The following is a 13,675-nucleotide window of genomic DNA, read 5'->3' as shown; positions in this document are numbered from 1 at the left end:
ACCAGGCTGGCCTTGAACTCAGAGATCCCCTTCCTCTGCCACCTGAGTGCGAGGATTAAAGGTGTGGGACACCGCCACTTGGTGAAAGTGTTTGAACCATTTCAAACACTGACGGACTTAAAGAAATATTGTAGGGAACACATTTGTTCAGGAATATGCCCCAAATGATCAAGATGGCAGGAGAAGGGAGAGGCAGACAACACTAGCTAGAGTCACAGGAGCAGAGACAACAGCATCTTTTCTAGGTGCATGGCCAGACCACACCTCCCTACCTGCTCTACACAAGCATGGGAGCAGGCTGGACCCTACAAACCCTGAATGAAGGGAACCTGGTCTCTGAGTGTCCAAAGAAGCGGAGCATCCACTCCACTGGTACTTCACATGAGGGGAAAATAAGCTTGTATGTTATGAGGACACTAAGTTTCTTAGGTCCTTTCTCAAAGAAGCTGGCGGACGGATGCAAAGGCGGCATCCCTGAGGTCTCACCCTTCTCTCCATCTCCAGCAGCCTGGTATGTGGGTGCTTCCTCTGCAATGGACAGGATATGAGCACCCGAGGGGGCCAGGCACCATGCTGAGGGCATTACAGAGTGCTCACGTGACCCTCACGGCAGTCCAGGAGCGGGCATGAGGTATCATTAGGTCCATCTTTCATTGCTGTCACAGAGCAGAGAGAGGTGCAGTGGCACCGTGATCTGAAGTAGACAGCTAGCCTTATACTGCCCCATGCCCTGCTCAGCACCCAGGGGCCACCACCTTATTATGTGTAAGGCTCTAGGCCAGGTCCCGCTGAGGACAGCGCAAGCCTGATTCTGCCACAGCTTTGGAACCCCACTAGTGTGGAAGTGACAAGGTGGATGTGGCACATGTCACAGAGCTGAGGAGATGGGAGGGCCACTATTGTCAAGGCTGTAGAGTGTTAAGGAAGGAACACTGCCCCCCCTCCGAAGAATGGGGGGTGGGCTTCCTGGAGGAGGAGGAGGAGGTACTTGAGGTGGGGAGCTACTTGGAGCTTAGCATCACCTTCTAATCCTCAAGAATAAGCTCAGACAATCCCACTACCCTGGCTACAGTAAGGACCTGTAAGAAACCAGGGCAAAAAAGATAATGAAATCAATGAAAATAAACAAACAAACAAATTAACCCCCAATGGAGAAAAAGCCCACAGAGACAGACAACTTCGCAGCTAAAGTCTATGGCCTCTGCAAAAATCATCAGTGCTAACACTTGAACTCTTCCAGAAAGGAAGGCTGGGAGGAGCCCTTCCTAACACCTTTTATGAGGCTGATGTCACCCTAATACCTAAGCCAAAGGGACCACAGGAGAGCAGGACGGATGCCGATGACATAAACATCCTTAAGAAAGTCTCGGCCAGCTGAAACTGCAAGTGAGAATGGATGGACAGGAGGAAGAGGCTTCACACCTGGGGCTTCACACCTGCGGCTGAGAACTGATACGACAGGAGGAAGGGGCTTCACACCTGGGGCTGAAACTGCAAGTGAGAATGGATGGACAGGAGGAAGAGGCTTCACACCTGAGGCTTCACACCTGCGGCTGAAACTGCAAGTGAGAATGGATGGACAGGAGGAAGAGGCTTCACACCTGGGGCTTCACACCTGCGGCTGAAACTGCAAGTGAGAACTGATGGACAGGAGGAAGAGGCTTCACACCTGGGGCTTCACACCTGCGGCTGAAACTGCAAGTGAAAACTAACACGAGGAAGGGGCTTCACACCTGGCCTGGGAGGCATCACACCAACGGAGAGGTGAACCACACAATCCTGATACAGAACAAGCTCAGGACAGCATCCACATCTGCCTGCACACCATCACGTCCCGCATGATGATAATGGACTAAACCTCTGAACTGTAAGCGAGCCACCACAATTAAACGAGCAAGGCGGCCAAGCATATAACGAAAAGGTGTTTGGCATCAATTAACTGTCAAGGAGATGCAAATCAAAACTCTCTGGTACCGTCTCAGGCTGCCGCTGAATCCAAAAGGTAACAAGTGTGTGTGTGGGGGGGGAGTGTGGGAGAAAGACAATGCATACACACAGCTGGGGGGGTATAGACTGGTGGAGCCATCGTGAAAAATAGGGATCAAACACAGAACAACCCTCGACCCCAAGGAAATGAAATCCCCAAGGGCTACCTGCACCCCCACTGCAGCCTAGTCATTACAGCCAGAACTTGGGGCAGCTGCCACCTGATGGAAAGATATAGAAAACGAGGCTCTTGGGCCTAATGGAATATTTTTCAGCCTTAAAAAGAGGAGATCCCGCTTGGTGCCTGAATGGACCTGGAGGACATTCTGCTATGTGGACTAGGGAGGGGAGGAGAACCTGATATACAGAGAGAAGAGTGGTTACCAGAGTCAGGGTCGGGCGGGCGGGAGGTAGGAAAGTGAAAGGCAGTCAATCAAAGCAGAGAATGCCATACGCACACTTGGGAGAGGCCAGATAAATACCCCAGGTCGATAATAATAGCACATTGCATGCAGGGTTTTGCTACACAAGGTCATAGCTGTTCTTTGTTGCGGCCATGGATTAGACACAGAGGCAACTTGCTTCCAAAGAGACACATGAAGGAAGCTGGGTCCCCATACGGTGATGCTACAAGGTGGTGGTCCCTTTAAGAGCTGAGGAAGTACAGGTGGAGGTACAGACAGGGGTATGGATGGGGATGTTGTATGATATTCCGATCGCATTCTGACACCCTTGAGAGTGTCAGTAAAATTTGTTTTGAAACAGAGGGCAGAGCTAACTACTAGCTGACCAAAATTAACAATAGAGGTTTTGGAGGACTGAGGACGGATAGAGACACCAGAAGTAGTAGGGAGGGCTTAGAGAGGGTCTGGGATTTTTGGATCAAGGAGAAAGAGAGAGGAGGTCACTGGTTGCTTATCATCTGTTTGTCTGATCATTCGGGTTCTGACCCTGATACCTGACTCCCGAGTTTTTATTGATAAAGAATAAAAACTTCATTTGGCAAAGCCTATAGCACCCAGTATTCCCAGGAGGTCTCCCATCCAAGTACTAACCAGGCCTGACCCTGCTTAGCTTCTGAGATCAGATGAGATTGGGTGCATCCAGGGTGGTATTGATATTTAAACTTTCATCTGGCGCCCAACACAGGGTGCCAAAATGTACTAGGCTCTTTCTTTGGGCCACCAACCAGCTCCCAAATTATGACACAGAGACTTCTTAATGGTTTTGGATGCTCCGCCTAGCTTTAGCACATTTCTGGCTAGCTCTTTTAACTTAATTATCCCGTTTCTCTTTATCTGGCTTTTGCCTCAGGAGTTTTTAAACCTTTTCTTACTTTCTTGCTGTCTTGCCCTCTCTGTGTCTGGCCGGCTGAAGGATGCCTGGCTTCTGGCTCCAGGTATGTCCCTCAGTCTCTCCTCTTCCTCTTGCTATTATTTCTCTCTCAAGCCTAGATTTCTCCTATTTACTCTCTCTGCTTGGCAGCCCCACCGATCCCTTCCCTTTCCTACCTGGCTATTGGCTACTTAGCTTTTTATTAGACCAATCAGGTACCTTAAGCCCTGGAGAGCCCTTAAGACAGCCATGGTCATGACAGCCATACCAGGCCTGTGCAAAGGCCCCAACCAGCAGAGACTGAAGTTGCAGCATAAGAACACATGGGCGCCTGCACGGGAGGTTGACCGCTGATGGAACCAGTTTGGCTCTAGCAAGCACATGCCAGCGTCACTTCCTGAGCTGGGATGACGCTATGTGGCAACGGGCAGAGAGCACAGCGGGGACAATGGGCAGCTCTGCCTTATCTACAAAGTTACTTCAACATTGAAAGTTCACTTAGCTTTTAAAAATGAGAAGTAAAAATGTCAGAACTAAAACAAAAACCAAGGGGTCAAGGCCAGGGGCTTGTCTGCACCCCAGCTCCCAGAATGCCCGGCACACAGCACGCCCGAGTGACCAGTGAACAACCCCCCCACATACACCTGAGTGTTCCAGCCTCTGGAAGGCGCTCTGCAGGTCCACACAGGAAGTCCTGCACCCTCTCTACTGCTCCTCAGCACAGGCTCAATGGTAACTTCCTGCCCAAAGATGCCCACAGTGATAGGAAACAGTCACCCAGGCTTCGCCACTGGCCTACCACTACCCGCCCCTAGCTTCCATGGCAACAAACCATAAACACAACTAAGTAGATAACAACCAACATCAGGGGTATCTGTGGGATGCCCCTAAGAAAATAAAGCGATAACAACGCACCCTCCAGAATATGATGCTGTTGAGAAAGCCAGCTCTTACGTCATAGACGTGCATGAAAATCTCGGCTGCGTCACCTGCCACTGTGGCATCATCGTCAAGTGTGCTGTCCTTTCTCAGGCCAGCAGGGATACAGCTCCTCCCCAGCTGTGAACCAAGGAGATCCATGGCAAGCCTTTGGCTTAGCCCTAGATGCAAGCTACCTGCTAGGTACACTTGGTGCCAGAGCAACACAGACCCAGGGAGGCCTGAGGGTGATGCCCAGGAGCCGCTGGTATTTGCAGTGGAGGAAAGGTACACTCCTCAGGAGAGAGCTGGCCAACTCTGGCCATGCCCTCCAATGCGGCTCAGAGAAGAGTTCAAGTGCTAGCACAAGCCCTTGGCCTGGCCAGCCCAGGGGAACAGAACTCTGACTTGTCCCTCTGGCCACAGGCCAAGAGTCCCAGGGGCTCTGCTCCAAGTCCTGTCCATCCAGTGAGCACACGCTGGTCACACTGGCCAGCCAGGGTGTGTGACACAGGGCTGTGCATTGCTTTGTTTGGCCTATCATGATGGCTAACAGAAACAAAACTGGAGTCCATTGCCAATCATCTGTACCTAATGTTAAGCTTTTTGTCTTCTCTTAAAAGACAAGGGGATCTGAAGGCCACAGAGACACACCGAGGCCACTTTTCTTGCTGGACACCACGCCCTCCAGCTAGCCACAATCAGCTCTCTGGATATCTCAGTGTAACAGACGTGTCCTCTCAGGACTTTACGATGGTTACTGAAAAGGGCAGCCCAGATTCCACCTGTCCCGGGAGTTCTCAGGTGGGCACTATTGGCCCTGCAGAGCTAGGACCCTTCCTCCCTATGGTCGCACACCATGTGCCCCACCATTGTAGTTTACCAGTTCCAATAACTATACAGAGGTTACACAGCTGCCGGGCCGGTGTCCCTTGAAATCCCTGCAATGAAGGAGAACCCCAATCTAAAAATGAGGCAAACTAATACATGTACCTTGTTCAGGGTTCCCAGCAGTGAGAAGAGACAGCGACCATGAGAGGTTTGCCACATGGGGAGGGCTGGTCCTGGGGCAGCTCAGGGCAGCCAGTGCTCAGTTAACCTCTGGGGCATTTGCAATGGAGAAGAGGATCCTGGTCCAAACTATGTGTCACACTCCTGGAAAATCTGGAGACACTGTCTACCATGAATGGATTCTGGGATCTAGCAAAGCATCAAAGAGGGCCAAACAACACCGAGACTCCAAAAGCTCTCAGGGGACATTCTGACTAACTCTTATGCACTAGTGGCTTCTGGTGGGAAGGTGAGGGGAGACAAGTCCTTGCCAGGATTGACGAAAATCAATAAGCTCAAGGTGTCTGAGATGAAGGATGTCCTTGCAGTGAGGTGCCGGACTCTAGATTTCCAGTCTTGCACACACAACTCAGCAGCTGTGTGCCTGGCTAGTTACTTCCCAGCCCTGGGTCCCGAATTCCTATTCTAAAGTGGAATCAGCAGAGGAAATAGTTCCTGGAGAGAAAAAGGAGCCTAGATGGGAGAAAATATTCTCAAACCAAAGATCTGACGGGGGTGAAGGCGGGAGGAAATAATAGCTAAAACATACAGAAAAATCCTTCAACTCAACAGCTAAAGCATGTGCCACCCCAAGTCAAAGGTCCAAGTAGACAGATGTTACAAGGCAAACAAGTGGCCGGTGGATATGAAAAGGCATCCCACATGACCAGTCACCAGGGACACAGCCACCTGAAGGCTCACTGCACATCTCCTTGCATGACATTATCCAAAAACAAAAGACACTAAGTGCTGGTGAGGGCGTGGGGACTGGGATTCAGGAAGTTGCTGAGACTGTAAAATGGTATTGCTGTTATCGGAACCACCTACCCAGCAACCCCATTACTTGGCATTTATTGCTCTCCACAAATTGAAATCAAAGAGATGTCTGCGCAGCCCTGTTCGCTGAGGATTAAGCGCAACAGCCAGACTGTGGGAACAACCTCAACATCCATCCAAAGATGAGCGGATAGAGAGGTGTCTGAGTACATGGCACAATACTACACAGCCTTAAAAAGGAGGACACCTGTCATTTGTGATGAGGCAGATGAACGTAGAGGACAATGTTAAGTGACAAAACTCAGCCACAGGACAAATGTAGAAGGGCGCCTCTCTATGAACTCTCAAAAATAGGCAAGCCAGAGGAAGCAGAGAGTGGTAGCTGCCAGGGACTAGGGAAGGGATGGAGGGAGGGAGAGCTGTCCAATGGTCAGTTTCAGTTACACAGATGAAGATCTTCTATAGACCTGCTGCAGACACGGAGCCCATAGCTAATGATGCTGTACTGTGAGGTCGAGTTTCTCAGGAGTATTCTTTCCTGCGCTTCGAAACTCAGATGAATACCAGTGACAATAAAGTGACAGCCTGGGGATCTGCGAGAGTGCTGGGGCCTGCTCTGTATCCAGCTGGTGGTCATAAGCAGGCCTCAAATTTCATTATAAGGACACCAAAAAAAAGTCAATTTTATTGTGTGGTAAGTAAAAATAAATAAAACACTGGCAATAAAGTACTTGTGGCTGCATCTGTCTCACTGGACCGGCACGGCTGTCAGTGATGGGCCTGGCTCAGTGCCAAAGAAGCATCAGCATTATATCCTCTCTCCCCCCACCCCAAAAAAGTCAAGACCTAGCCTCAAATGGGAGCAAGATCGGAGGCTGCAGGAGCTGCTGGGATGCCAACAGCAGACACAGATGCCAGGTGTGGTAGCCAGATGCAGCTGGTTTCAGTTTTCAGTTCTCAGGGCTGATGGTGGACTCCTCCGGTCCCCTCTGACCACTTGTCTGTTCTCTGAGAGCTGGATATTAAGGTCCTTTGTGCATTGTTAAAATCGGGTTATGTGGCATTCCAAATAGAAACACATTATTATGCACACATACACTTAATGATTAAGCTTAGCCACTGCCAGGTCTCTCATCTTGGGCAGGGTTCCCACTATCTGGATGAAGAGCACAGCACACTGGGTCCATTGCAGGCAGTCCTTGCTTCCTGTCCAGCCGTGCTTCAGGCAGGTTCCTGGAGGGTGGCTGGTATTCCTGGACAGGGAGCTTGTGCCATCAGAAGGAGCCTGGTGCTAGAGGCTCCTTGAGACACCCTCTTTGAGACCCACAATTTCTGGTGGCCCATCTCCATGGCTGTGATACTGAGGTTCTGCGGGTGAGGTGCCTTTTGTAGATCTGCTTCCATGACCCTGCTCTCTCCTGCTTTCCCCAGGGGCCATGAATTTTTCAGAACGGATACACAGGCGTGCCAGAGGACTGCCTCTCCTGTACTTTCCCCACATATATAACCAATGCAATTAGGTTAATAGACCTACAAGCACAAGTCGACAATAGATGATTAGGCTAATTACCCCCTCCTTAAAGGATCAATTAGGGCTGTGCTGCCCAAACTATATTCTGAGAAGCGGTGCCAGGCACTCAACAACGGGCTCCTTAGACTAGACGTCTGGCACAAACTAGGCTGAACCAGGACCCTGCTTCCTTCCACGCGGGATTTCACGGAGGCTTTCGAATGGTGGACAAGTGTTAGAGGGAGAGCACAGGCTGGAAGAACTGTGGGGTCCAGTCAGTGGCGTGGGGGCGGGGGAGGGCTGTCTGTAGACCTCAATGTGGCTCTACTCACCAAAGGACTCGTCAAAGCACAGGCTCAGAGTCGGGTTGCGCACGGAGATCCTGTGTGCCCCCCTCCCCAAGCTTCCCGTGATGCTGTCGGTCTTTGGAGAGCATAACAGAAAGGACAGGTGACACACATCTGCAAACTACTACCTGAGGAGCTGAGGCAGGAGGATCTCAAATTCCAGGTCAGTATGGGCAACTTAACAGGTCCTATCTCAAAATAAAAGGGGAGGCAGAATGGCTCAGTGGAAGAACATCAGCTAGCCCCATGTTTCATGTCCAGCGGTGTGGTGGGGGCGGGGGAGACCTACTCTGAGACTGACTCTCTTTATTGGCCACTGTAGAAATAGAAAAACAGACTATTTAGGTCATGTAGTAGGACCAGAACTCTTCTCCCCAGTGTTGCCTGCCAGGGCTCCACCAATCCCTGCTCCCTTGAGGGCTCTAGCCCTCTTACCCGTGGCTCTTCCAACCTTGAGCAATCCTTCTTAGTTCATGTTTGCACAGACGCACAGCTGGCTCTGTTCTGATTTCAAGCAATGCCCATGGTTAACCAGGGTCCTGGCTCACTGATTTAGAGGTGCAGGGCAAGCCTTAGCCAGAACGCCTTCCTCACCGATGGCCTGGGTGGAGAGACTTTTCCAGGCGAGCATGTGAACATAGATAGCTACTGACCCAACACTTCCAGATGTCAACAGTGTGGGGACTTTAGCAAAAATTGATTTTAGAAAATTCTGGAATCGGGTGTTGGAAAGAGTGTGAGAGGAAAGGGGGAAGAAAGGGGAGGATATGAGTGTCTCAAGATGGGTGCTGCTGGGTCGGGGTTCGTGAGGAGGAAGGAGATGCAGCCAATTAAAGGAGGATTTGCTTCTCTCTGAATTCAGGGACCAGGAAAGAACACACTTCCAGCCCACAGGACACAGGAGCTCCAGACACACACAGTAGTGTGGGGTCAGTTTCTGCAATCACTGTCTTCAGGACCTCAGTTCTCGGCGGGCTCACTGTAATGGGATGACCGGAAAGTCTTCAGGGCCTGCCTTGCCTACGTATGTTGGGCAGGTTGTTCACTGAGTCATGCCCGTGGGACTCCAACAGTGAGGTCGACAGTGCTCGGCACTAGTACACGCTCAACAAACTCGAACGCCTGGCTTTTGCAGGCCATTCTACCTCTCGTCTGAATTTCCATTATAAACGTGTTGGGAAGTATGTGTTCCTGCTAGTCTCTAGTTCTTTCTGGGATGTGGAGGTAGACATGGAGGCATTCTTATTGCTTCCTAGGTTGGTACTTAACTCTTTCCTCAGAGTATCAGGGGTGGCTGGGCTTAGCCTGTTAGGGAGTAAGGGACTTTAGTTTTGTGCAGGGCCCACTGGGAAAGCCATGTCGGGTACCAAGGAAAGCAGGCTTGATTCTCAGATCAACGTCACTCATTTGGGGGCTGAAAGTGGGATGCTGAAAAATTCAAGCCAACTTCAAGAGGGCCATGCTGGGGGTGTGGCTCAGTGGTGGAACACTTGCCTAGCACGTGCAAGGCCCTGGGGTCCATTCCCAGCACTGTCAACAAGAAAGAGGGGCGGGGGAGCAAAGAAAACCTTTGCAAGGTCCACTCAAGAGTGCCCTAAGGGAGACCTTTGGAAAGCCAGAGTAAGCTGTGAAGGAGGCCAAACCAAGTCACCGCAGGCAAATGACTTGCGTTGTCACACAGGGTCACAAGGTTCAGAGGGGTCCCCATCCTGAAACTCCCTGTCCTTTCTCAATAGAGCTGAACTTTTGTTCTGTACCGGACCCCACGAATCAGAATCCGATATCTGGGCTCTGCACTGCAGGACATCTCTCTTGTCCCCCAAGCGAGGCAGCACGCACGTCCACCCCTCCAGAAGTGAGCACATAGATAACCAAGGGATGGGAGCAGCACCCTTAGATCATGGAGTTTCAACCTGGCCACCGTGTAAGAGCTGCCCACGGCATCTCTTCCCTGAAAGAGGAGCTCTGGAGAGGTAAGCAGCAAGTGCCACTAGCCAGCCGGAACTAGCGACAACACCCACGGACCTAGGTCACAAAGCCAGTTCTGTGAGTTCAATGATCAGTATCAGTAAAAAGCTTAACAGGAGCTAAGCAAACACAGTAATCATTTAAGGCCCACAGTCCCTCCCCACTGCCTTCAGCCTCCTCCCTTAACCCCTAAAACTCACAAAAGGGCCCATTCAAGGATGAAGAGAGAGGGCCTTGGGATACCGTTCCCAAGAGCTTGCTTAGCGTGCATGAGGCCCTGGATTCCACCCTAAGCTCCAAAGACAGGAAACAAGGATGCAGAACACTCCACCAGCAGCTGGCATCCACATCACACTATTACCTACTGCACTCTAGACAAACTGGAGGTGGGTCGTGCCCAGGGGCATCTCCAGCCGGGCACCATTCTAGACGCTGCAGACACCATCATGTGTAAATTGGACATACATCCTTGCCCTCAGGAGATCGGATCCTGCTGAAGGGGATACTGCATATTAATTCACTAACTCCAGAGTGATGGGAGAGAACAGGTGCTCCAGGGAAAGGGCACAATCATAATGGCAGGCAGAAGCCAGAACTTCCTGATGCGTGCTGTGCCCCACATCCACACTCATGTATGGATGCTGACCATACCCATTTCGTGGGCAGGAAAACAAACCCAAGCTAAGGCGCTGGTTTCCCCTTGGTCTTGAACTGGCAAGTGAAGGCTGTATTCTAACCACTCCATGCCCCTCTGGGTTCTCTGCTACGAAAAGATCTGACCAGGTGATGGGACTCCAAGATTCCTGTCGTGTCCCAGAGCTAAAGCTTCAGCTAACAGTCCAAACTCCAGTTCCAGCTTTATCGGTATACATGCAAAACACTTCTGCCAGAGGAGCCTCCCTGTGCTTTAAAAGGAAGATTCATTTAATCCCAGCACCAAGGAGGCAGAGGTGGGAGGATCGCTGTGAGTTCAAGGTCAGTCTGGTCTACAAGTGCTAGTTCCAGGACAGCAAGAGCTATAACACAGAGAAACCATGTCTTAAAAGAGGATGGATGTCAAGTTGCTTGTACAGCAGATGCTCCTGGAACCTATATCACACACACACTCACACACACTTTCTCTCTCTCCTCTGGGAGTGCTACAAAGGCTGTGCCATGTGTCACCCATCTCGAAATGGAAGGACAAGTGGCAGGGGGCTAAACATAGGGATGACACTCAGCAAACCCATGATGGCCCTAGAGGTGGAGAGGTCTGTAGAATGGGGAGCCTTTCCTCAGAACGAGTCCTGGAGCACTGTTGTGTCAAAATATGAAGAGGGCACATTTGCTGGGCACACGGCTTGCCCTGCGCGAGGTGCTCATACCGTGGGCAACCCAAGCAAGCAAGAACTTTAAATCCACATTGGTGGGAACTCCATAACAATGGTGGCATGTCCAGAAATCCCCAGGGCAGTAGAAGCTCAGAGCTGGGCTGTGTACTCTTTAAACATCAATGCTTTAATGTCACAGGCAAAGCAGCCAAGGCAAGAGCAAGAGCTAGCTGGCTCCAGGTCTTTTGCTTGTTTGTTTGCTTTTTCATCTCACCTTTCCCCAGATTTCCAGGTCTGCCCTTCTAGCACACAGGCAAGGGTTGAGAAAGTTGAAAAGAATCAAGAGACAAGAGCCGGGATTTCTTCACCACACTCAAAATCCCTAGAGTGTAATGAACTATGTGGGGACAGAGGAGGGTTGGGAACCTTTAGAGTCAGCTCTAGAAGGGAGGTTTGGGGCACCTGGGTGTGTCCCGTCCCATGCCCTTCTTTCTGCAGGGACACACTATGGTATTGGGACTGCTCCTGAATGCTGTAGCAAGGCTCTCCAAACCCAAAGCTGACGTGTCTGGAAGCATTTGTCTGAGCCCAGGTAACCCCAGGGCTGCCTCAAAGGAGCAGGAAGCTGGTTTGCCAGATGGTACCAGTGCCCAGGATGGGCTAAAAACCACGTCAGCTAGTCAAGCAGTCTGAGGTCAATGTCCTCTCAAGACCTAGATCCCAGGTTGTCCCTGTACTATGGTGTGACAGCAAGCTTGGGCATTTTCTAGGTTGACTGTCACTCTGTCAGTAAGAGGGGAGGAGGGATACTGTGACAGATGGAGGAATAACCGTTTTCTAGCTCTGGAGAACACTCATTCATTCGTGGATGTCCTATTTCTGAGTTCCAGCCTGCAGACTGGGTAAGGGGTGCCTCATAATCTCGGTCCTTCCAGGTGGGGACCTTATTTTTAGTACCAGTTTGCAAGAGGTGAAACCGATATTTTGAGCGTACCCGGACACCTGCTGCGGCCAGCCATCTGAGTAGCGAGGGGCTGCACTCTAAGCCTTTGCTTCCAACATCTACAACATACAAAACAGCTGGGTGGAGGGGCAAGAGCCAGAATCCCGTTCCGCCAAAGCATCCCACCAGCCCGGGGTATCTCGGTGCTTCTTATCTCGAGGGAATGTCTGGTGGGGAGGCCCTTCCCAGGCAGGCTTCCAAGAGGCCTGGCCCTGTACAATAGCATTCCAGGAGGCAGAGGATCCTACAAAGGCACATACTATAGGGCCTGCAGAATGCCTGGCCCTTTTGCAGAGCCCCAGAACCCCAGCTGCCTCCTCTTCGCACACTGTTCCCAGCCAGGGCTGGGGGGACAGTTTTCCGTATGTGGAGGGCAGGGCATTCTGGGGCTCTGAAGAACCAAGCTACTCCAGCTGCTGCCAGACTGGATGGGGCTGCAGCCGGGAGATCCAACGGGGCAAGACCAGGCGCCCTGCCCCACCTGTCACCCTAGGTGGGGGTCCATTAGGGAGGGCTGGGGGAGAGAGCTTGAGGATGAAGTTGCTTTTATTTGGGAGTTGGGAGATCTGGGTTCCAGGTTGGGGGTGGGGGGGAATGCAAGCTGGAGACCCCGCGCTGCTCAAAGAGAGTGCGTGGGCTTGCCCGAGCTGCACGGGGGGGGGGGGGTGTTATAGGGCTCCAAGCCCAGGAGAAGGCCGCGGTCCCCCAGGCCTGCCGAGGCGTGCACCGGGGTCGCGTTTGCACGCAGCGGGAATTGTCGCCGACTGCAGAGAGGGCCTGGGGACTGTGCCTCACTCACCTCCTGAAGTCAAAGGGCATCGTGCCGCCGAGCCGGTGGGAGCGATGCAGGCCAGGCGGGCCGCAGCGCCGCGTGGGTCCGAGCCCGCTGCCAACGCCTCCTTGGCTGCCCCGCCCCCGCCAGCCGGCCCGACACTCGCCACTCGCCTCCCGCCGCCGGGAAGTGACGCTCCGCGCAGCCCATTGGGCGCCGCCGCCTCCCTCGGCCGCCCCTTCCGCCGCCCGGTTAAAGGGGCCCAAGGACCGGCGAGATGGAGCGGGCTGGGAGTGGGATGGGGCCTAAACCCAATTCTCCCGTACTCCTATTTTGGTTCCTTTTGGCTTCAGATCTTCTTTCCTAGTCTTTGTGGGGCCTCAGGGCAAATCCCTCTGCCTCTAGCAGTGGTTTTTGTGTTTGTAAAACAAAGCCATTGCTTTGTGACGATCAGAGAGAACGCTGCAAGTTAGGGTTCTTGCGGGGCGCTAGCTGTGGGTGAGGGCTTAAAACTGAGGGGTGCGCAAAACACTCCTGGGAAAGTCCACTGGGCATCCTTTGCCTGACCTGCCACTACCCTTTTCTCCATCTCCATATACCCTGGTCTTCCTAGGTATCAAAGGAAACGTTGGGATCCTGATTTAGTGAACAGCCTGGCACCTAGTGAGAGCTTCTCCACCTGTTAGAATTGGGTTTAAC

The 13,675-nt window shown here is 52.0% G+C and overlaps 1 protein-coding gene and 1 pseudogene across 1 annotated transcript in view; both read right to left on the bottom strand.

Annotated features, from left to right (window-relative positions):
- Ergic1 (endoplasmic reticulum-golgi intermediate compartment 1) overlaps nucleotides 1-13,149 on the bottom strand; it is a 101,346-nt gene extending 88,197 nt beyond the window's left edge. Inside the window, exon 1 of the mRNA XM_075941376.1 lies at nucleotides 13,004-13,149. Within this exon, the coding sequence (XP_075797491.1) occupies nucleotides 13,004-13,023 (20 nt within the window). The 5' untranslated portion in view covers nucleotides 13,024-13,149. The remainder of the gene's footprint in view (nucleotides 1-13,003) is intronic.
- Nucleotides 2,993-3,111, bottom strand: LOC142831996 (5S ribosomal RNA; annotated as a pseudogene).
- Nucleotides 13,150-13,675: the final 526 nt, after the last annotated feature.

This window comes from Microtus pennsylvanicus, chromosome 11 (assembly GCF_037038515.1).
Source record: "Microtus pennsylvanicus isolate mMicPen1 chromosome 11, mMicPen1.hap1, whole genome shotgun sequence".
Taxonomy (NCBI): Eukaryota; Metazoa; Chordata; class Mammalia; order Rodentia; family Cricetidae; genus Microtus; species Microtus pennsylvanicus.
Note: the sequence above shows the minus strand (reverse complement) of the source record. Positions and strands in the feature narration are given on the sequence as shown.